Consider the following 21,497-nt stretch of genomic DNA (forward strand, 5'->3'; position numbering starts at 1 on the left):
ACAACTTCGTTCTATAGTCGCCCAACTTATATCATACCATTGTCATACTGTCAAGTGGTACGGCAGTGCGAACCGTGTAAGATCGCAACGGCTCGGACGTTCTCCCGTCCGTTCTAAGACAATCCATTGTCTGCTTCCGTCCTTTGTCTCTTACACTCATGGGACAAACAATGCTATTGTACCATATATATTTCCGCTCATTATTCCCTTGTCTGTTTGCTATTGATGTGTACACAATGCTGTTGTCGCCAGACTATCTACGATGCCAGCGACTTCGACGCGGTGTCCAATATCGCATGCGGAGTCACGAAGACGCATTCTACGAAACATCATGTGCAAGGAACCTGCTGTTGGAATCATCGAGCTCGTCGCAGCCGCGAACGAGGGCGACCGCCTGAAGCTTCTCAACGACGAGTCAGTTCCGGAAGGAGACCTCGACAACTCTATCCATCCCATCTTCAGCGACTCAAACTTCCCAGGAGAGACCAAACACATGCAGCAAGCGTTCCGTTTAGCGTCCCTATTTATTCGCTACGATTCTGTCCTCGAATTCTTCCTTCCTCTTGTGTACGGAAGAACCCTCACTGACCACGCATCCAAAAAGCAATACATTTCAAACCCCTTGGCCTCCAAGTCTGACGAGGAGAGAGCGCTTTACTTCGAAGGCGTTCGTGAGGCTTTACATTGTCTATCTCATTGCGTTACCTTCCACTGGGTGAGCAACACCGAGAACAGGCTATGGGCACGTACTCTGCTACACTCGCCTCGGCCCACCCACGCACCCAACTGCACCACGGCCTTTCAGTATGATATTTCCACTCTAATCGAGCTAAACGAGAAGTTCCAACAGTTCTACGACGACGAAGAAACGGGATACAGAGCTGGAACGCACTGCGACCAATTCCGTCATGACTTCCAATTCGCGGCAACACTTATCCATGAGCTTGCGCATGCATTCGGCATTATGCGTAGGGGAAGGCTGCTAGAGCCCTACATCCGCTTAGACCACCCTGACAATGAATGGGGATATGCCTGGGAGAATTTCATGTTCGGTGCTGTTATCAATCCACAGGAAAGGAGGCAGCCCGGCACTCATGCTCATTTACGGAAAATATGGGCCCACCCTGACTTTGCCAGCCAACAAGGTGGTAAGGAGTACTGCGCTATTCCAGTCTCTTGGACGGCGCAGTGGTTCCGCAAGGAGACATGGGCGCGCATTGAAAAAGAGGGCCCAAGCGCCATCTCGCCTTCTGTCGTCCAGCTCAAGATCGTAGCTTCGTCCAAGTACTCCCGCTGGCTCGTACTTACTGACCGTCCGGAAACTCAGGAAGCGGTTCGAAAGCTGCACGACAACGCGGTAGAGACCCGCGCCAAAGCCCAACGCACCACCCAGGAAGAGAAGGAGTTGAGCAGGGCACTTTGGCGCCTTGTTGACTCCGAAGAACTACAAGAGTCGAACGTGCCAATTCCTACCCGCATAGCGCCGAAGTACCAGAACATGTCAGCGCTCCCGCAGAGGCAGAATAACATGTCCGTGGCTACATGGCCGAGGAGCCGGTCCAGTACGCTGGCATCGCAGAAATCATCGCCGGTGAGCTCTACTTCCGCCAGTGTGTCTCCTCCAACTATTTCTTCCCCTACAAAGAGCTCTTCAACATCGAAAAGCTCTTCTACTTCAGGGAGCTCTTCTACTTCATATACCTACGCCTTCTCGAATGGCGCTGTACAGCGACCGCGTGTGAAGGTAGGCAAGCGAAACTCTCCCCCGAAGAGGTCTCCTCCGAACAGCTCTTCTCTTCCCGCTTCTTATACCTCTTCTTCTTCGCATGGGTTCACTCTGTCAAGCAGCCAGGAGAAACGAGCACGAGATGACGAACGCTCTGCTCGTCCGAGCAAGGTCGCCAAACGAACAAGCTCCACGTGAGCTCATCGGAGTCTCCGACATTTCGAGTTATACGAGGAATGATGCTGGCGTCATCAGATAGAGTGGTCTAGGTAAGAGATCACGAATACGAAACAGCCGTGTCGTTGACCATACTGGTCGTGTCGTTGTTCGCGCATCGCAATTCCAGAATCGCCCATCAGCATTACGCATTGCATCATTTCAAGGGTTATCACTGTACGCATATAGCACCACTACATTCTAATCTAATCAATATTCTTGATCACCATTGTCTCACTCGTCTCAATACAATCTCACTTCTACCCAACAGTCTTCTCGCTTCGCTGTCGCTCTCCGATTTCAATGCTTCGCCTCTACCTTCAATACTTCCTACATCCTCACCGACCTTCTAGACCGCGGCTCCGTCTGCTTTGCTGATATTTCGATGACACAAGCTCAGCCTTGCGCTCCTCGGTACTTCGGCACTACGCAGATTTGATGTTGCTATTTTCATAGCCTCGTTCCGTCCCGCATCTTACTGCTTGCACAGCCCCAGACCATCGCCCACACAGCATTCTTTCCACTCACCACTTCACCACCTCACCTTATCGCTGCATGCAAAAGTCCTGCATGAGACTAGTCGCTATAGGTGGGAATAGACGGGCGATTTTCAGAAAGCGTTAAAGTGGCGTCGCATGTGGCCGTTCTGCTCAATTTTCGTCGTGATAGTTGGGTAGGACTACATTTCAGCGTGGCGAAACGCTCATTTAGGCCCCATCGTAATACATTTCGGGGCTACATTCAAGACCACTATATATTGCCTTCCAGATATAGTATACGCTTCCGTGGAGTGCGTGCAATTGCAGGAGAGGAGAACATCGTCGGTTTGGGCTAGGTGGAGATCGTCTCCTAAGCTTTTCCGCCCCCAAGCTATCTACTTAGGATACTGCGTACACCTATCCTTCCGCCCCGCATCTTACGTGCATTACTACAACCTCAAAAGAATAGTGCGGTTACACAATCATGCCACAGCCGAAGCGAAGACGCACGTGTTACACAGCACACACTCATATCATAACCGAAATGGGCGTGGTGGTCGCGGGTTCCAAAAGCATGGGTATGGCAGTGGCGAGTAGCAGAGCCAAGCACAAGCACACAGTAGTTGAACAGCAGAAATAACCGCCAGGCGGCCGATCTCCACCAGAAGAAGTCAACCTGCAGCAGGACATGCGCGGACGTTACAGGCGGATGGAGTTCTCAAAGAGGAAAGCACCGCTCGACCTCATCTCCAGCGTAGCGCTCAGGCTTCCCAGCGATAGTCGCCGCGGACGGGAGATTTGCACGTTAGGCGCGCAACTGATCTGCCCCTGTGTGGTGACGACTAGCTTCCGTCCACCGCAGCACCATGACACCCTAGTGCCATCCGTTCGTCCCGGTAGTCTGGAAAATTTGGCTATGCAGGCATGTACTGTAGTTACGTGGGGCAAAACGAAGGACATGTCACAAGGCTGATTCTGACACCGTCCGGATAGTGCACAAGGCGGATTTTGCCCCTCCTGTTCAACATCATCCGCGAGCGCCCTCTTTTCTTCCCCCTGCGCTCTCTTTTGATAGATAGCCATGTGACAGACCGGGGAAGGGGTAATGCAGGGGCTGAAATATCCGCACCTAGTAATACGCGTATAGTGGGCTTGCATTAGGGTATGTATGTACAGGGGACCTGGGCTGCATAACCGATATTGAATAATTGAGAGATTGGAGACCGGGTACCTACATAATCCCCGATGTCTGGATAGAGAAGTGGCTACAGGGCGATGTGAACGGGGCTACGGGGCTTTCGATATTGTATGCAGGTTGATTGAATTCAGCTCCGGGCGAGACATTGTAGTGAATTTCGAGATTGGCGACTAGGTCCCAAATCTTGTCAATCCCCGATGACAAGTTGTAGAAGTGGCTGTACTAGGCTGTGAGGAATTTCGGGTTAGGCCGGCATGCGGTTACCTGAAAGTGGTCCCTGGGCAGGATCTCTATGCAGATACGCACGATGTGGAGGGGGATCGTGTGCCTGCGCCCGTGATTCTTTGGCTCGAGAATGCAGTATGGACGTGTATGCCATGCCGGCTCAGTCAGGAATGGAGTGCGTGAAAGGGTCAATGTTTTCAAATTCCCTTTGAAGAGCTTTCTCTCTCATCCTCATGCTCTTCCGTTCTCGTGCGCCTCCGGTGCATTCGTATATATACAATCGCACTTTAAAGTCCTAAGTCTCCATCCAAAATTCCAATCCAAAAGTGGTATCAAGCGAGGGTATCAATGGGCTGAAGCGAACAATAATCCGTGGGCCATAGCGTGGTCCCGGTTGACGAACAGTAACAACGGCGGTGTTCGAACGTAACATCCTCCTCTTAATGTACAATAGCGATAGTCCCTTCATCGGTTTCTCCATCCCCGCGAATTGTTCCATCTGGTTTCCAATTCCCTTGCTCTTGCAGCAGCTTCCCTCCTCTTCTTCTCACTCATTTCGGCTTGGCTCTGCGCGTAGTTCGGTAACTCGTCATCGTTCGGCGTATCTTCATCCGCTAGTCCTAACCTTTCCAGCTCCAGATTCATAGCGTTGAGGTTAGGCATGCGAGGAGATTGCGGCTGCTGATAGGATTCTGGGCGCGGGAGAGCCGAACTGGACAGGCCGAGCCCGCGAGATGATTGTGAGGGGATATAATCGTATCCCATATTTTGCCAGCCGCCGACGTGATGCGCGTGCGGGTGCGGGTGTGACTGCGAATGCGATGGTTGCACTGCAGAGGGATCCTGAAAGGGTAAAGGTATCCTGTCGTTTTGGCGACCTCGGGCGAAGAGCGAGCCTTGTAGTCGCGGAGCGCCATTGGGCGAGAGCGGGTCAAAGCCGTCCGGAAGTCCGCTAGTGGCTTCCACGAAGAGGTGAAACTCTGATGCGTCCTCAAAGGGCTCTGTGGGAGAAAGCCAGGTATGTGGCCGCGGTCTATCTGAGATGGAATCGCGTGGTGCGGTAGATGGGGTGTTCGTTTCGGGGAAGGTACGTCGAGCGCGGGGAGGTTGCGGTTCGAAGATGGGTTCCATTGAGACTGAGGCCGAACGCTGGGGCTGGTGCTGTTGCTGTGAAGGTTGGAGCGAGTAAGCTTGATATTGCGTGGTATCGGGGTAGTGTGCCGCCGCGGAATGAGCGCGAGCCAGAGCCGCCGGTGGTGAAGCCTGGGTATATTCGAGAGGCGAGGTAGGCATGCTGCGAGAGGACTGTTGCTGGTAATAAAATGGCTCGGGGCTCAAGTTTCCGTTTGCAGAGACAGACCGTTGGTGATGCTGGTACGAATCGGGCTGAAGATGGGACGGATCAAGTCCTTGAGAAGGACGGCGCCGGATGAGATTTCGTAGCGATGCGGGCTTGCGCTTTTTCTTTTCCGATCCCGGAGATGGTGGTAGTGGTTTGTTGATCGCTGCAGTAGTAGATATTAATGGCACCGAGGGGAAACGGCCTGGCGACGCTGATCTGGTGGCGCTGTGACGGCTCGAGGTAGCTTGATATGCTGACTGCTCTATGGCTTGAGATTGCTCATGCGCTCGCCTCGCGCTACTCGGCAAGTTAAACCATAGCTCGGTATCCTCATTAGTTTGACTCCTTGGCCTCTGGTGGTTGTGTGCCATGCGCCCCTCCTCTTGCGTCAGGTCGCGGTCGACCTGTAGGAATATGAAGCTCGAAGAAATCAGCGATCGCGCTGTCAATGATAAATCCTCTGGTTTATAGTTGGCAAGAGACGTTGGGGCCGTCAGCAGCTGGCCGCCGGGTATCATTCTAAAGTTAAAAAGACTGACGGTTGTGGATTTGTACGCGAGGCTGGAGCTGCGCCAGGGTCGACAAGCCAGGGCAGGTTTAGGAGATGCAGCGACGGGTTGTATGCAGATGCAGAAGGCAGCGGTATGGCTGCGCTACTGCACGCGGCGATATTCAGCCAGATTTAATATCCCAAGTGCCGGTTTTCAAACTGGTGGAAACGGGGCAAAAAGACCAGGGTGGCGAATATCCGGGAGCGTGGTATGTTAAGGTAGGACGGAAGGGTGGATATGGCTGGATTAGCTGAGCGGCGTGGTCGGTGGCAGTGGCATACGAGCAGGGATGACAAGCGGGAGAGGCAAAGATGATATGTGGTCGGAAAAGGGCACTGCTTTGGAGAGGTAATACACAATATCTGGACGCTCCATGTGTTCCTTTCCCCAGGAGGGTAGAGGCGGAGGCCGCGGTACAGTTCAAATGGAGAGAAGCAAGAGACGCCTGATCGGAGATTGCAGCGACAAGCCGTTATTTAGGAAATCGTATTTGTGGCCCTGTCCAGAAGGATCGGAGGCACGCTGTTGGTTAGGTGTTGGCTCCTGCTCAGTGAGGCTTGCACTGTAAGGAGATATGCGAGAGGAGCCCGCCATGGCCCGTCCGGTGGCCCTGCGCATGGGACCTGATACCTGACGTGCGAGCGGTGAGGCACCGGGCTGCGCAGCTCAGCAGTGGCCGGGCAGTCAGCCCGTCTCGCCTCAGCGGACACAATTAAATGCTGGAAAGGAGACCGCAGAGAGCAGAGCTGCAGCGCGACCGCGAGCAGCTGGCCCTTGGCGGTGGCAGTCAAAAGCGAGGAAAGCTTGTTTGGGGAAAGCCCATGCGGCGGGCGATCTGCCAAGCGAGCACGCGTGCACTGCCTCGTTTCTCTGTCTAATTTTAGTCGCGCTAAGCCCCAGAACGGCGTAGCGCCGCTCGAGCCGAGGCAGACCCCTGTCGCTCAGGACTCCACTCGACCTCGCACCCGGCACAGCAGGATGGTGACCTCGATGGCGGCGTCACGATACCGAAACAGGAGACAAATTGTCAACTGCTTCTTCCAGTAATTCGTGGGGTAAGCTTGGCCTTTGCGGCTGTCGCGAGACGGCTTGCTGATGATCACCCGCTCCCATCCACGCCGGCCGAAAAGGAGACATGCGCATCGGGCAGTCCGCCGCGCAGCGTTGCAGCGTGATCCGAAACGCATTCCATTCTTTCCGCCGTGGCCCGCTGAGTTCCGGCCGTGTCGACTCCAGGACATGAAATTAACGCCCGCCGCAGGCCACCGACCACGCCGCCCTCATGCTAGCCGCTCGGGGACGACACTTCGATCGAGCTGCCCTAAATGCATTCCTAGAAGGGTGAATTTGGACGAGGCTGACTGTGCGGGCCGCAATCGGTGCTCATCTTTGGGATTCCACAGCCTCATCTAACGAGTGCCGTCGAGGAGGATCATTAGGGCTAGCGGCATGTCAGGCATCCGAATCCGTCGCGCTTTACACCGCAATCCCACGCCATCGGTTGGATCTTCTCCAGAGATTGTCTACCCTGTCAGCTAGTGGGTACTTCTGGCGAGAAGGACTGCTCTAGGAGGATCACGATCTCGAATGATTGATGAAGCAAAGGAAGTCCAACGATCGCGGAAAACTCTTCAAAGCCACAATGCTACCTACCGTATCTCAAACGAAGAAGACCTCGCCGATGGGTAGTCTTTCAGCTGGCAGGCGGAGTTTGGCGTCGCTGAACTCTATCTCTTCGGTGGAGAGACCTCAGGCCAAGCATTGAGGGCCTGAGGCCAACTCTGGTCCAGGACACGCCGCTGCACTAGAAATGGAGGGTTCACATTTCCCGTAACCGAAACGTTGTGAAAGTAGTCCCTAAGATTCAAAACGTCTCCCGGAAAACGCGCGCGAGAGATGACGCCGATTGCGATTTAGGAAGCTCACTAGGGGCCTGCAATCCCCAGACTCGGGCCCCTTGCGAGGATCCAACCACCTGTTCAGAGGCGTTACGAAGGATCCAAGAAGCTCGTGGCAGCTCGGCTCGATATCCGAGCTCAGGGACGGACAGTTAGCTATGAACTACGCCGCGTTGTTGGATGTTGGAGCATCAGCGTTCTCTGAACACCGTTGCGGGGCGGAATGATTCCGTGAATTTCTCATGACTAAATCGCCATCTACGAGAGCTCCTCGATATCTCGCAAGGGGGAATCAAAGGATGCAAGGGAAGAGATGGGAAGAGGCGCTTGCAGGCATGAAACGTTTTTGGTCTGGTGGTAGGGGTGCGAATCCTGCGAGGCAGACTCACGCTGCGCAACAACAAAATGCCGATTGACATGTGCAGGTTGATACCTGACGACAACTACGCGCCATCAATCCCTTCAGCGGTATTAGGTGCTGTATTTTGAGGCTGAAGGAATGCTTTAGCGCAACTCCAGCGCCTGCCGTGGAATTATTGCATCCATGTACGTTGATCGAGCACATTGCGGCTAAGCCTCACACTATTATTCTCACAGAATTTGGGGGTTTGAAAACGACGAAGAAAAACTGAGGCCGCGTGTACGCTGATATCGCAGCGCCGAAGAACCGACGGAGTAGATGTAGGACTCTCGCACATGACTCTCGAATTCCTCCCCTCTTCTACCTAGTGTACGCGCTCCCGGCTCTGGATCCGGCGTCGATGTCCTCCAAGCCCGCGCACACCTCCGCTCCGCCGTCATCTCGCAATATCTCGCCCCGTCACCCTCCGCCCCGACTCGCGCGATACGCACAACAAGTAACGGTCCTCGGACAATAATAAATGACGCGCATAAACGGACCGCACATGTCTCGAAGATCGGAGTTCAGATCCCATATAACCTCCGTCGGGCTTCAGCAGCCGTTGGGCTGGCGCTGCGCGTAAGCTGGTGACGTCCAACGTTCGATACAGCGGAGACTGCGAAGCACGGGAGTTACCGGGCGTTTATCGGAGTTCCGGTTTTCGGTGCCCTGGTGATGTGAGGATTGGATTGGGCGAGACTGCATGCTCTATATGCGTCGCCCTGTGGTTCGTCGGACTGAGGAAATGGTTCTCAGGATGCGAGACGACAAACAAGAAGCCCGTACGAAGCGAGCTTATAAAGTAACCGTGATTGAGGAAAGCGCAGCTCTAAGTCCTACGATAACTTCTCATCTGCCCATTGACGCAGAGCTAATGTTTAATTTGGTAAGGGTTCGTCGTCAACTAGCTATTTCATAGTATGCTTCAGTGCGGCGGACCTCTTCCTTTTGCAGCTCCTGCATCTCTTCTTCGGCTTATCTTCAAGCGCATTGTCGTCATTGAAGCCTTGCTCTTCTCCACCCATCGAGTCCATCCAGACTTCTTCGCTTATATACTGTCTCTCCTCAATACTCAAACCAGGAAGTTCCACAACACCTTTCGCCATCCCCACATATCATCAAAATCGCCTGTACATATGTCCTTACTCTCTGAATTATCTTGAGACATCTCTGCCGCATTGAAAACCGTCATGCCAATATTCTTAGCAACCTGTAACGATAGACGGGAAACCTCCGTCGGTTCTAAGTCCGGTACCTAGATCAACTGCAGTGGAAAGCCTTTGCCTGGTAGAGTCCGAGAGTCCAAGTAGCTGTGATAGACGGGATAGGCTTCTTCTATCATCACCTTGCCCTCGGCGCTTTTGACAATGATGCCATCAAGGCGATTGATGTGGCCGAAGGTCTGGATGTAGTGCTCTTGGATCCAGAGGGACATCGCCCAATCGTTAGGACAATCAGTCCCAGACAGGCCATCAGCTATATCAATCAGGATTCTTCTGGAGACGACACCATAGCGGAAGGCGGGACGTCGTTGTGGCGTCTTCCTATAGCGACAGGGCGTCGTTGCTGGTTCGTTGCCTGAGGAAGCTGCAAGCTGCAGGGCGTATAAAGCTCTTGCTAAAAGTTCCTCAGGAGGTTGCTCTTTATCTAGGTTTCGAAGGGTTACTTCGGTGTAGGAAGCATTTGGCGCGGCAATCGAGGGTACCAAGCCCTCGGGAAGGCGAAACAGTGGCTCCTGTCCAGACTCTAAAAATTCTTGAAGGTGCATATCAATGCATCGGACCGCGTGGGTGATGCTCAAACTGGTCGTAATAGCCCCTAAAGAAGAGATGTTCTCGGTTTCTAGCGTAGGCTCTAGTCCGCCGTGATGATATCGGAGAGCCACCACGGTCTCGAAGGAGCGGGTCTAGGACGTCCACAGCCCCGTCCAGCCTCTTCCTCCACTTGTGACCTCTTCTGAGTAGTTCGCCGCTGCAACCCACGAATATTGGTGCAATTAGCGATCGCGATTCTCACTCCTTTCCAAGATGAGTGCTGGCGGGCGCGGTCTCGAAGGCAGGTAGTTACGAATATAGTGGTAGCCGTGCTCGCGACAGAGCTGTGATCTGGACGGGACCGAACCGTTTGGCTGGGGAGGATGCAATTTGGAGTCTCCTTGCGGTGAAGGCTGCTCTGCAGGGGTTTCAGCGAATGTGGCTCCAAACTGTGTGCGAGCGTGGTCGCTGGGGGAGGCCAGATAGGACTCGAAAGTTGAAAGGTTGCTGTTTAAGATTGAAACAAACAATAGTAAACGCACCGCTTCAGGCGGAGTGTTCTGCGCAACGATATTCAAGACATGCCGAAGAGAAAAGGAAAGAGTTCGTCTGTTCCAGCAAGTACGCGTAAGAGCATGGAAAGTGGAAAACGGGACTGCGAAGAAGCGGTGACGGCTTAGAGAAGTTGCTTGGATTTGAATTCAAGGAAAGAATGTAAACGACCTTCGCGATAATGAAGTAGTATACAAGAAGAAGGGGCCAGCACACCCATCGCAGTCCCCTAAACGAAACCTGAATATAGTCATTCAAATTAACCTACATAGTACAACCGCCCTGGGCCAATCCTTCTAAAGAATAGTGTCTCGTGAGTCATGCTCCGTCATTCTGTCCCGCTCAAAATAGCCTCGATGAGCGATAGCCATAAGCATTAGTATGCTCTAGCTCTGACTCCGGCTCCGGCTCCGGCTCCTGCTGGCCACCACGCCCTGTTTCTTGGCCCTCGTCAGATAAGGCCCAGAAGGCCTTGCTCTCTTGCTTCTTCCTCCGCACTCTCGACACGCGGTCGCCCAAACAAACAATGCAAAGCTGCATAACCACTGTCGGCAGCACCCACGAAGACCGCAAGTAGTTGTACATCCAGCTATAACTGGTCAGTCCCAGTACTAGCGCAATGATAGAGAAACCGATCATGAAACTCCGCGTGCCAATAGCCGCCCACTGGAATCGGTTCCAGTGAAAGCTGCGCCCTCTATCTGCGAGGAGCGATGAGGCGGTCAGGCAGATAAACAGGAGGATGATGGCGGACCAGAAGTACGTGTACACGACGATCCAGGAGTGGGCCGCGATTTGGAAACCGTAGACTTGGCCTTCTTGGGGGATGTCGAGATCGAAGGCTTGGAACATGGCTGAGACGCCGCGCTTGAAGAATTCCCTGAAGGAGAGAGGGACGCCGAGTTGCCCGTTGTTTAGATTCGACGTATTAGCTGGCGAGCAGACGCCGGACTGGTTTCCTAGGAAGTATATCTGATCGTAGACCAGTCGAAGCGCCTCGTCACCTTGCGCGGACTCGTTGATCTTGAAGTAATCAATGCTTCTGGTGAGGTTGCTAGATAGCTGGGCGCCATCGAGATGATCGCCGACGCAGGCGTACCAGGTGTTAAGTGCGAGTTTCTCGGCACATGAGTATATGTAGCGCGCAAGGGTAATATGTTGCGAGCCTTCGCCGATACCGAGGATGGCAAGGTGCAGGGGGAAATGGAGCGCCATCCAGAACTGCTGCTTGACGGATCCGAAGCGCCGTTTTGGAAGGTTGTCGAAGTAGAGGGTCCATATGAAGATCTATCTGAACATTAGAGAGCGATCGTCCCCAACGAAAAAGTTACTTACGAGAATCGCAAGGATGCAGAATATCTGGGCGCATCCTTCAAAGTACACGCCATTCCTCCCCATGATACGAGTAACGGTCTTGGTTGTTCCGATAACACCCTCGCCGATGATGATCAAGCCCAACAGCCCAAGCCGCTCTGCGATATGCGTGGCTTTAAACGAGAGCTTCCCCCAGAAGCTAGAGATGGCAATATTTCCGACGAGTTCGAGAATGATCACGACATATAGGGCCGAAATGTCTCCAGCGACAGCAGTATGTTTGTTTGGGAAGCCGGCATAAAGTCCAGCAAACACGGCAGCTGCACCGAAGAACAGCATGGTGTACATCGCCAGGGGTAAAGTAAGCTGAAGCCGTCGGTTGTTGCGCGTCGAGCAAAAGATGGTCGTAATGAGATATTGGACGCCCATTGTAAAGCGACTGGAGAAAAGAGCCCAACATAGCAACCGATAGATCTGTGACTTGTTAGCGTGTCCTGAAGTACTCCCTCACGTTCTAGCGACTATGCTGAGAGCTTACCCAGTGCGGAGTGTCCTTCTCTGGGTCCACGGATATAGGCTGGAATTTATAACCGACAAGAGCATAGGCGGCAAAGACGCAGAAGTGGATGGCTTTGAAGGTCCTCTCAGTCACTGAGTCCGATGCGAATCGTGAGTCGAAACAGACGACATGGAACCACGTGGTCCAGAGAATGAAGAAGAAGGCGATATAAGACCAGAAATTCCACATATTCGTTATGGCATGGTGCGAAGTGAAGGTTGCGAGATTGGCTACACGAAACACTGTTAGATTGGATGTCGAGTAAGATCGTATGTTTGAGCGCCTACCAACGAAGAAAAGGTCGAAGAAGAGTTCCAATATCGACGCTTCATTCCGGGGCGAGAAAGCTCCGACTTCCTCATTCCAGCTCTTCATAGGAGAGACGAACCATGGGACCATATGCTCGCTTGATTCGTGTCCATTTCTGTCTGCGTTAGTGTGGGCGCGTCACTCTCTGTTGTTGGAAGGGTCATACTCATGGCGTTCATGGTCCTTCTTCGCAGTATGCCGAACCATCCTGGCTGGCTAATCCCGTATGCCCCATGTACTAGTGGACCAAGACGCTAAGAGCAGTGTCTCCCTTTTCGAAGATCGACGGCTTCGGACGCTATATTTGTGAAAGACGTGATGAACTGAAGAGCAGCCAAGAGATGCCCAGCTGCTTGGCGAGCCATTCTTTTAAAAGAAACCTTCAGTAGGCCTCCATCTGCTCGACGTCTAATCCCGCTCGTGCAACTTTTCTCCTAGGCAGAGCCCAGCTACGGAGTCGAGATGCAGCCCCGCAAAGGTCAGAGGTCGGTCTTCTTAAAGGGTTTCATATCCCTGCAAAGTCCGATCGGAAAATGACGGCATCTCTAAGCCATAAATAAGCTTTTGCGCTACCGGTTTAAGAGTTATTTCGCGGGAGCAGGGCGCTTTACCGACCGGGAGATCTGCAGGCTTCATTTGCGTAGCTGATGGGAAGGTATGATTTGGTGGTGGTGAATGAGGGAGTTTCGTTCCTTTAGATAATTGGTTGGAGAAAATCGCGCTAGCCGTTTTCGACTCTAGCGTCGGGAGTCTGGAAGAAGCCTCGACTTATCAACATCTTAACGACGATGAGAAAGGATTCCGGGGGATTCCACGGCTGGAGCGACTCTGTGCTAGAGGTTTCGGCGACTTGGGAGGATTGTTGTCGGAGTCCACACGCCACAAACTGCGAGGATGTTGAATGTACGTCTCCAAGTGGACGCTGTGGGGATTTTCTTGCCTGGGCACACGCCGCCATAGTCGGTGCCAGCAGTCGTAACACTCGACCTAGAGCGTAGTCAAGCAATGAGACTAGGTGTTCCAGGCCGCAGTTCCGCTTCGGGGAATTCTTAAGTTTGAACCGGGCATAAGATAAGCCCGCTACATTCCCGAGTTAGCTCCCACCACGGAAGGATTTGAAACTCGGAGGTAATGTCTCACAGCTCGCAACTTTCTTAGACAATAGATAAGCAGACGGTGTCACTGGTACTGAGGTCTACACAGAGTACTGGTGATGCGAAAGATCAGCCACTTCCGGATTATGCGAAGAGTCCTGCCAATAACGTACGATATATGATCCATGTGTGCGAGTGTAGCTAGCACCAGAACGAAGCCACATGCTCGGTCGTGGTTACGGCGCAATGTCCGATCATGGCTGTGAAGCGGGAAAGCTTGCGGAACAAGCCGTGAGAAGCTACTCAAGTAGGGACGCATTGCTCATCAAGGGATATCGTTGCGAGTATTCTAGCTAGGTAAGGTGTAGCGAGGGAGTCTTCGACACATTTAGCGTTGCGAGTACTTCAGATTTCAAAAGCATTGTTATCTTCGTGCGTGGTCGTGTGAGGAAGCAACCCCGAGGACGCTATCAGAGCACGCGTACGCGTATGCCGGGTATTGAATGCCAGTCTGACTTCGTTAGCGAATTTCGTCACCCTATGTCGCGATACACATACCAGCTTCGGCTATGGAAAGCCTCTCCTGAAGATTTTTGAGAAGTGAAGACCACATGCCTAGTCGCAACCTTGGAATGTGTGAAAATAGTGTGAACATGATCGACGACCCCACCTTTCAATGGAGCAGCATTTTTCTCGGCCTGCCGGATACCACATCTCGAACTCCAGTTCAAGACACAGTACTCCCGAAGCAATAAACCGATAACAGAGACCCCAAGATGTGGAATCGCAACGACAAGCGCAACGACAGAGGCGCAGAAAAGCAAGACCCAAGGCCGGTACCCGAACACCTCCGCACCGCTCCCAGAAGATCCTGGCGGACCGTCGAAGCACTAGGTCCACCGGAGCGCACCGGTGGTTTTAACGGCGGCTTCAACGGCGGCGTCTTCGTCGTTGAAGATAAGCATACCGGCAAGCAGTACATCGAGAAGCGCGCGAAGAAGGAGCACATCGACAAGGGGTTTGTTGAAGCCGAAATAAGCTTTTTAAACCTCGTGTCCGACCACCCTCACATTAGCAAAATGGTGGACTACTTTGTCGACAAGAGCGCAGGCCGGGCCAGTATTTACATGGAGCTGTGTACCGAGGGAGGGTTGGACAAGATTGTTGAGGAGTATTGGAGGGACGGCCAGAAGTTCGACGAGGCGACCGTTTGGGAATGGTTTATCCAGCTCGCGGATGCGTTGATGTACTGCCATTACGGAAAGAACCCGGAGAAAAGGGAGGCCAACGGTTGGAAGAGTACGTGGAACAGGATCTGGCATCGCGATATCAAGTGCGTTTTCTCTTTCCGCTCCTCTTGAAACGTACCGCTAATTTCGGCTAGGCTAGCGAACATTCTTATCACCAAGGGAACCAGACCCGGGCACACCGGCGAATACATAGCCAAACTCGCTGACTTCGGATGCGCCGTCGACCAACACAAAATATACGCGAACCAAAGGAACAATCGTGACGAGTCCTCGTTTAAAACCCGTCATTGGGAGCCTCCAGAGGCACCCGGGTATGTGCAAGGCAGCGATATATGGCAGCTGGGTGGCGTCATCGCCTGTTTGTGCAGCCTCGAGCAGTTGGCGGACCACATCGACACTTCGCACCCGGCTCCGGGGTACTCCGCGGACCTTAACAAAGCAATCAAGGCGTGCATGCAGCGTGATCCCAAGGAACGGCCCAGATCCGAAGAGCTCTTCAAGTGGATAAATGCGTGGTATAACAAGAACAAAGACCGGTTACCGGAACAACCTCCTTCTACGCCATCGAACCAGCAAAGATCTGAGCCCCCATTTCCAAAGCAACCCGCTGCGCCTCCGATGCCTCCACGAGCGAATTCACTACCGCCTCACTTTGGGAATGCTTTCCAGGGAAGACTAGACTTTGCACGCGGAGGTTCCGGTTCCTCAGTTGATCAACCACGGCGAATACCTAGGCCTGGTGAGGGTGGTTTTGGTGGGCCTTTTGGTCCAAGGGGATTTGGGGTAGTCTACGGACCCCGCGGTAAGCCGAGGATACCGCATGCCGCTTATAATGATACCGACTATGCGATGGGATTCGACGACGGGTATTCTGTCTATGGACCCCCTAATCCATGGAATGGGCCGCCTGGTGGCTTCGGGAGATACTGAAGATGTTGTGGAGATTGTCGTGGTTTAAGGCCGATGTTATCGTAGGTGAGCGCATTTCATGTTGACTTTGATTAGAATAAGGTCAGAACATCCAAGAGCTCCCTTCAACGACTGGGGAAGCCCCATGATTCTTCGAGTTGACGGATGGTGGTTGTTGGCGGAAAGCCATGCGACCTTTCGCAGGCATACCACAGTTCGCGAAGTCGTATTTGGTCTTCTTTGGCATTGAATCGATCACCGACTATGAAGCGTTTAGCGTGTATAGATAGCATACTGAAGGGCCGACCCTTACCAAGTGCAATCGCGAAACAAGCCACGAACTTGGAAGGGAATACCTTTGGGTTTGACTGCGCGACGCCACACAACGTGCGAACGTCGTCTTGCGCCATTCTCTGCGAACGAAGTGAGTGAAGATGTGACAAACGAGCATTAGTCCTCTTACATCGACAGCTGCGCGCGATTGCTTATGCGAGGGCCCTAGCTGGGGGATTGTGGGGTCGTGGACTACCAATAGCATATGGGCGAGGAGGTTGTACTGTGCCCCCATCACTGAGAGACTTAGCACACGCGCCGTCTACTATGAAAGGATCTGCTCCTACCATGCGCCTTCTCATGATATCGGATATCCGGGAAGTTCCTGCCACTTTCATCTGAATCCTGCCGATAGAAGATAGGGTCAAAGCTATCAGGTCGCTGGGTCCTCCAAGCTTTGTTCTCATCCATCAGCTGGCTGTATCTGAGGACGCTATGTCTCTCTTCACCAAAGGCGAAGTTGCAGACATCGCCTAGGTGTGCGATGGTACGTGTAGCCCAAACTGAGTCATCTGCAGGCTCAAGGGAGCGATCCGCCGGGAAGATATGCAGCTGAAAAGCACGCTGGGTCATGAGGGATATCCATAATTCTTGGCGAAATGCCGCCCAGTAGATGGCTTGCGTGAAGCTTTCACCAGAACTTGCGGCATATTTCTGCTGGGCTCCGCGTATGATGGCTTGCGTTCCAAAGAGGTGACCTTGTGGGTCGGAGCCGATGATAGAGACTGGCTATTATTCAGCCCGGCGTACCACATGTGGTCCTATGAGGACTTACTATTCATCTCTTCCAGCAACCGAAGTATAATAGTAGATGCCAGTAGTGACTCATCACGGATCGCGATGTTGTCATTCAACGCTGGGATTAACGTCTCAAAGCATCGCTGATAGTACGCATCGGCAATGTAAGGGTCGAAGTCTGTCGTCCGGCTAAGCTGCCGCGCCGAGAGGGCGAGTATAGCGTTCATTAAGGTGCTGTTGTTCTTGGCGCGTTGAACCACATGCACGCTAAAGTGGCATCTGTTATCCATCATATCGAACTGGTCCTGGTTAGCTTGCGTGTTGACGACGTTCAGAAGCGTCGTACGAAGAGGGCAACATTTTCAATATAATGCTGTAACAACATGGCCTCTTGTTCGTTCTCAAGTGGCCAAAGTACTGGCGCGCCTGGAGGTCGTTGGTATACAAATGAACCCGACCCGGTCGGCGGCTGCGAGGGAGGCGACACCGGCACGTTATACGATGTCAGAGGCGGCGCGGGTAAGGAAGGCTGCGATCCAGTCGGAGAGTCGGAATTGAGAAGCGATAAAACAGTGAGGCCTTCGGTAGGACTGAGCACGGAGGATGGAGTTTGCTGATCGTTCACACCGCTCATGGAGGGGCTGGGATCTGGGGAGCACTCTTGCGCCATGAGTGGCCCAGCGAATGGGTCATAGTCCGCATCACTCGCATAGTGAGAGCGGATCTCCTGAGATTCGTCGAGGAACTGTACTGTCATTGAGTCTTAGTTCACGTCAGACCGGGCAGTTAGCATTCCTTACTTCGTGGGGGAAGAGACACCCAGGGCTGAGAATTGCTGAATGTTTCCTGGATAGAAGACCGTCGGAAGCGCCTGCCCGTTTCATACACACATTCTTTCTTGGCTTGCTCGCATCTACTGCATTTGGGCTGCTTTCCGTCACCTGTCGCGTCTTCTCAGTACGGCAAGTTCGCGAGGGGTTAGAGAGAATCTACATCGATAATGACGCGTGCGACACCGGTTGCTAGAAGAGTCAGTGGGTTCCAGCTCGCGACAAAGGTAGATCATACCATGGCATTTGGAGGGATGGCTAGCACGTATCAGTGGCCACAGACATGTGCGTCGGAGTGAATTGCCTTGTTGCGTGGCGGTGCCCCGGGTTTTGGGAGATGTGCGAGCGTGTTTTTACGGAGGTTTGGCTCCACCCGTGGACTGGAACGGACCTGCGTCAGCCGCGATTCTCGAAATCCCACGCCGCGGTCCCAGCCGCACACCCAACCAAGAGGCGGCATTTGGCAAGCCTGGTGTCAGCTAACACACAGTCATCCAACGACCGAACCGTCTTAAGATTCGGGCCGGGCGAAGCGGGGTATACCCCACCTTAGGCGAGAGATCAGCGCTGTTGAGAAGAGGCAATCTTCGCCTAGCATCTTCAACCTTCGTCATATCAAAAGACCGAAGATGTGAATTTGCTCCGGAAGGAACGGAATAAAGAGCGTTGGACAGAACGTAAGTTGTGACTTTGACTCTTTGCTCCCGCGGTTCTCGTTCCTGCCCGCATTGACCATTCCTGCACTTGTGCCCTCTGCGTCACTAGTGCCTCTTATCGGCATTTGAACACTATGCCTCACGCTACATCGCCCGAGCAGGGAGTGCCTAGCTTCAACGGCGAGCAGCTATTCGTGAACGATGGCCTCCTCCATCCGGAACAAGTAGGGCCTCTGAAAGCATCGTCGCCGGATATGCCATTGGAAGAGCTTCGGCGCCGTTACCGTGAGGACGGCTACGTCTTCTTGAAGGGCTTGCTTGCGCGAGAGGATGTCCTCAAGGCACGGGAGGAGTATTTCAAGATGCTGGCTCCCAGTGGCGTCTTGAAACCTGGAACAGCGCCGGTTGACGGCATCTTCGACTCCGACAAAGACGCAGCGGACTTTCCTGGCATAGGTGCTGGCGCAGCTGGTGGGAATGGCAAGCCAGGAGCAGCGACTGCAGAAAAATTCGTAGACTTAGCGCTACAAGCGCACTACGCTGATTGGTACAAGGAAACTTTCTGCAAGCATCCAGTCCTCTGGGACATGATCGCTCGCATCTCAGGCTGGGGCGAGAATACACTTGGCGTTCGGCGGAGCCTGTTGAGGAACAACACACCTGGCAACAAGGCGATTGGTGTGCATTACGACCAGATCTTCCTGAGGCATGGAGAGCCGACGAGCTTCACGGCCTGGGTTCCGATGGGCGACATCACCCGTCAAGGTGGAGGATTGATATACCTAGAGAATGGTTAGTCGCTTGCATCCACTGCTTGGACGACTTCTTACCGCCCATTAGGTCATTTACTCGGAAGAGAAGTCGAGGCCGAGTTCACGCAGAAGGCTAAAGAGAGCGGTCTCAATGATGAGGAGACAAAAAATGCTTTCAACCGCAACATGCTCTCCACTGGACTGCTTGCTGACGGTCCCCGAGAATACTCCGAGACGTTCCAGCGGAGGTGGCTGGTCACAGCCTACGAAGCTGGAGATGTCGTCTTGTACGTAAGGACGGAAGCGCTGGTGCTTCGCTGATGGAAATGCTACTAGAGTAGCATTTGGCGATACCGCAGGTTCTAGACTGAGACATCTCGACACGCAAACACCGCTCTCCAACTTGATGAGCTTCGCTGACTTTGTCCTTCCACCTCTAGGCACACTCCTTACACGGTAAGTAATCTGCAGTGAAGGAATTGGGAACCCATTGACAGGATGACAGATTCACGCTTCCACGATCAATTACGACGCAAACAACGTCATCCGCGTGGGGACCGACTTGCGCTTCGTCGACAAGAGTAGGCCCTGGGATCAGGTAGCCTGTGAACTCCATAATAGTTGTGAATCGCAACTGACGTATCCGCTAGCGCTGGGATAAGGACTATAAATTCAATGACGGCGTGTAGACGGAACCATGGACGAGCGAAGAATGGGTGTGTATGTGTCGTTGTGACGAGGGCGAGGGCGAAACTCGGAGGTGGACTGCGACATGTCGACACGAGAAATGCCATGCAAGTTGGAATACTCTTGACAAATGTGCTAGTTCAACCCGTACCTTTGAAGAAATTGAGGACCGGGTGGAGACGAAGCAGGAAGCGGAGACGAAACAGGAGGCGGAGCTTTGACATCTGTGCATGCTCTACCAATGAGCGCTCGCGCCGAGTAGCTGACTAAGCGGAGCATCCACCATCTCGCTACGATGCGTTCCGTCACTTACTCCTCATCCGCCGCGCCTGTGCAACCCCTCACACCTCATCGTTCTCACACAAGCCCAACGTATGGCTTTTGTAATCGTGATCTCTACCCTACGCAAAATGCACCCGTTCCGCCGTGTTCCGCCCATTCTCATGGCGATGACCACCAGGACAATCGCAACGTTCTAGCCGACGTCCTAGTCGATGCCTCGACGTTTGCACGAACAATAAAAGACTAATGCGGGCGATGGCGACCTTGCGGAAGCCCATCGTGTGCATGTGTGCACAGCACTCCGAATCGGCGCCGCGCTACGGAAAGCGTATCACAAAGGTTGCGAAGTGGAACTTCATTCTATCTGCCCCGTGTCAGCTCTGTTTGCTTAGCAGCTCAGGCGCATTTATCAACTGTACGTGCAATATCACAGGATCGTATTCACCATGTTGAGATTGCACCACCATTTTCGGCGATCGCTCCAAGCACTTGCCTCGTTCGCCTCACTTTTTATGTTTAAGAAGTATCCAGCTCTGTTCCTTACCGAGCAAGCAGATTCCAAAACACCTCGTACACGCAAAGGATTTTCTCCAGCAGTCCCATCGCCAGCATTTACGTTCTCGAACCACTCCCAAATCGAGCCCGGCTTACTCAGGCATGGCTCCGGACTGCTCGGTGACTTGTCCGTACGGTATCCTAAATCTCAATGCAGCTGCAGAAACCGTACCGATTCTGTCGACCTCGCCAAAGGAATTCCACAAAAAACTCCGCGACTGGCTCAGCGAGCATTACCTGGAAGATCGTCTTGGCGTAGCGGCCCTGGACGGAGTCGAGCCGCTCGGTCGCCGCATAAGATCTGTTCAGGATCTTAGCCTATTGGTGTGCGCATACAGTAATGCTCGGGCATTGAAGCAGAAGACCATGAAGCGAGGGATGGATCACGAGCTGTACTTTTATGGCCATACTCCAGACCACAATGCCGCGGTGGATGCTGGGAGACTTCTGAGATACCCATCAGACCCAGGCTCTCCGGTAGGGTTCGCCTTGGACGGGCGCTGACCTGGACAGAAGAGGCATATCACGCGACGCGGTCGAGATTGGTTGCATTGCTAGCTTCTGGACGTAACGTTAGTCTGAATTATACATGCTGCCCTTCGCTTTGTCGGCGCGAGTGGATTGTGAAAAAGTGAAATGGTACAGCCCATCTTGAACGCCTTTAGGACGCGGTCGACTCTTGGACCGGAGCTGAGATCTTACGTAGGTATTATACAAACCAATTAGATAGACTTTATCCTAACTTTCCCTTGCTCGTCGCGAAGTGCAAGCTACTAGAAGCCCAGCAGCTAGTGAGCGTAGTCCACGTTCAAATCGGCGCAAGCACATGCATATGGGAACACCATCTTTAGTCTCAGGAATTTTGAATGGCTTGAGTTAGACTATACT

The 21,497-nt window shown here is 53.1% G+C and overlaps 8 protein-coding genes across 8 annotated transcripts; 4 read left to right on the forward strand and 4 right to left on the reverse strand.

The window, feature by feature from the left end:
- Positions 1-322: 322 nt before the first annotated feature.
- Positions 323-1,504, forward strand: BU26DRAFT_403427 (uncharacterized protein; the record flags this gene model as incomplete). The annotated part of the gene is made up of 1 exon (XM_033822829.1): positions 323-1,504. A coding segment is annotated over one exon (1,182 nt), but the record flags the coding sequence as incomplete, so codon positions are not given.
- Positions 1,505-4,681: 3,177 nt separating this feature from the next.
- On the reverse strand, positions 4,682-5,689 carry BU26DRAFT_405726 (uncharacterized protein; the record flags this gene model as incomplete). Its single annotated transcript, XM_033822859.1, has 1 exon — positions 4,682-5,689. A coding segment is annotated over one exon (1,008 nt), but the record flags the coding sequence as incomplete, so codon positions are not given.
- Positions 5,690-9,244: 3,555 nt separating this feature from the next.
- Positions 9,245-10,014, reverse strand: BU26DRAFT_116379 (uncharacterized protein). Its single transcript, XM_033819455.1, has one exon. It carries the CDS (start codon positions 9,801-9,803, stop codon positions 9,291-9,293), a length of 513 nt encoding a protein of 170 aa, XP_033678350.1. The 5' UTR covers positions 9,804-10,014; the 3' UTR covers positions 9,245-9,290.
- Positions 10,015-10,568: 554 nt separating this feature from the next.
- BU26DRAFT_523677 (uncharacterized protein) lies at positions 10,569-13,064 on the reverse strand. The gene is made up of 5 exons (XM_033830103.1): positions 12,690-13,064; positions 12,502-12,638; positions 12,194-12,444; positions 11,677-12,129; positions 10,569-11,628 (listed from the first exon to the last, which is right to left on the reverse strand). The coding sequence occupies exons 1-5, from the start codon at positions 12,728-12,730 to the stop codon at positions 10,684-10,686; spliced, it is 1,827 nt and encodes a 608-aa protein (XP_033678351.1). The 5' UTR covers positions 12,731-13,064; the 3' UTR covers positions 10,569-10,683.
- A 1,329-nt stretch (positions 13,065-14,393) lies between these two features.
- Positions 14,394-16,025, forward strand: BU26DRAFT_581474 (kinase-like protein; the record flags this gene model as incomplete). Its single annotated transcript, XM_033834494.1, has 2 exons — positions 14,394-14,950; positions 15,002-16,025. The coding sequence occupies 2 exons, from the start codon at positions 14,394-14,396 to the stop codon at positions 15,795-15,797; spliced, it is 1,353 nt and encodes a 450-aa protein (XP_033678352.1). The 3' UTR covers positions 15,798-16,025.
- On the reverse strand, positions 15,902-17,604 carry BU26DRAFT_437066 (uncharacterized protein; the record flags this gene model as incomplete). Its single annotated transcript, XM_033824207.1, has 6 exons — positions 15,902-16,038; positions 16,090-16,189; positions 16,240-16,346; positions 16,397-16,834; positions 16,885-17,146; positions 17,194-17,604. 6 exons carry the CDS (start codon positions 17,602-17,604, stop codon positions 15,902-15,904), a joined length of 1,455 nt encoding a protein of 484 aa, XP_033678353.1.
- Positions 17,605-18,306: 702 nt separating this feature from the next.
- BU26DRAFT_523680 (uncharacterized protein) lies at positions 18,307-20,028 on the forward strand. The gene is made up of 5 exons (XM_033830104.1): positions 18,307-19,125; positions 19,174-19,372; positions 19,526-19,541; positions 19,591-19,683; positions 19,736-20,028. The coding sequence occupies exons 1-5, from the start codon at positions 18,468-18,470 to the stop codon at positions 19,772-19,774; spliced, it is 1,005 nt and encodes a 334-aa protein (XP_033678354.1). The 5' UTR covers positions 18,307-18,467; the 3' UTR covers positions 19,775-20,028.
- Positions 20,029-20,098: 70 nt separating this feature from the next.
- Positions 20,099-21,226, forward strand: BU26DRAFT_609415 (uncharacterized protein). Its single transcript, XM_033835920.1, has 2 exons — positions 20,099-20,469; positions 20,610-21,226. Exons 1-2 carry the CDS (start codon positions 20,301-20,303, stop codon positions 20,924-20,926), a joined length of 486 nt encoding a protein of 161 aa, XP_033678355.1. The 5' UTR covers positions 20,099-20,300; the 3' UTR covers positions 20,927-21,226.
- The last annotated feature ends 271 nt before the right edge of the window (positions 21,227-21,497 follow it).

Source organism: Trematosphaeria pertusa (genome assembly GCF_010094035.1).
Source record: "Trematosphaeria pertusa strain CBS 122368 unplaced genomic scaffold BU26scaffold_17, whole genome shotgun sequence".
In the NCBI taxonomy this organism is placed as follows: domain Eukaryota; kingdom Fungi; phylum Ascomycota; class Dothideomycetes; order Pleosporales; family Trematosphaeriaceae; genus Trematosphaeria; species Trematosphaeria pertusa.

What these genes read in the sequence shown, in the direction of transcription:
- BU26DRAFT_116379 (XM_033819455.1), bottom strand. Translation starts at nt 9,803, where the DNA reads ATGCACCTTCAAGAATTTTTAGAGTCTGGACAGGAGCCACTGTTTCGC.
- BU26DRAFT_609415 (XM_033835920.1), top strand. Translation starts at nt 20,301, where the DNA reads ATGCGGGCGATGGCGACCTTGCGGAAGCCCATCGTGTGCATGTGTGCA. An exon ending in CTCAGGCGCATTTATCAACT is followed by an intron (nt 20,470 to 20,609) that starts GTACGTGCAATA and finishes CCGAGCAAGCAG; the next exon opens with ATTCCAAAACACCTCGTACA.
- BU26DRAFT_523677 (XM_033830103.1), bottom strand. Translation starts at nt 12,730, where the DNA reads ATGGTTCGGCATACTGCGAAGAAGGACCATGAACGCCATGA. An exon ending in AAGGACCATGAACGCCATGA is followed by an intron (nt 12,639 to 12,689) that starts GTATGACCCTTC and finishes TAACGCAGACAG; the next exon opens with AAATGGACACGAATCAAGCG. An exon ending in TCTGCATCCTTGCGATTCTC is followed by an intron (nt 11,629 to 11,676) that starts GTAAGTAACTTT and finishes ATGTTCAGATAG; the next exon opens with ATCTTCATATGGACCCTCTA.
- BU26DRAFT_523680 (XM_033830104.1), top strand. Translation starts at nt 18,468, where the DNA reads ATGCCTCACGCTACATCGCCCGAGCAGGGAGTGCCTAGCTTCAACGGC. An exon ending in ATTGATATACCTAGAGAATG is followed by an intron (nt 19,126 to 19,173) that starts GTTAGTCGCTTG and finishes ACCGCCCATTAG; the next exon opens with GTCATTTACTCGGAAGAGAA. An exon ending in AGAGTAGGCCCTGGGATCAG is followed by an intron (nt 19,684 to 19,735) that starts GTAGCCTGTGAA and finishes CGTATCCGCTAG; the next exon opens with CGCTGGGATAAGGACTATAA.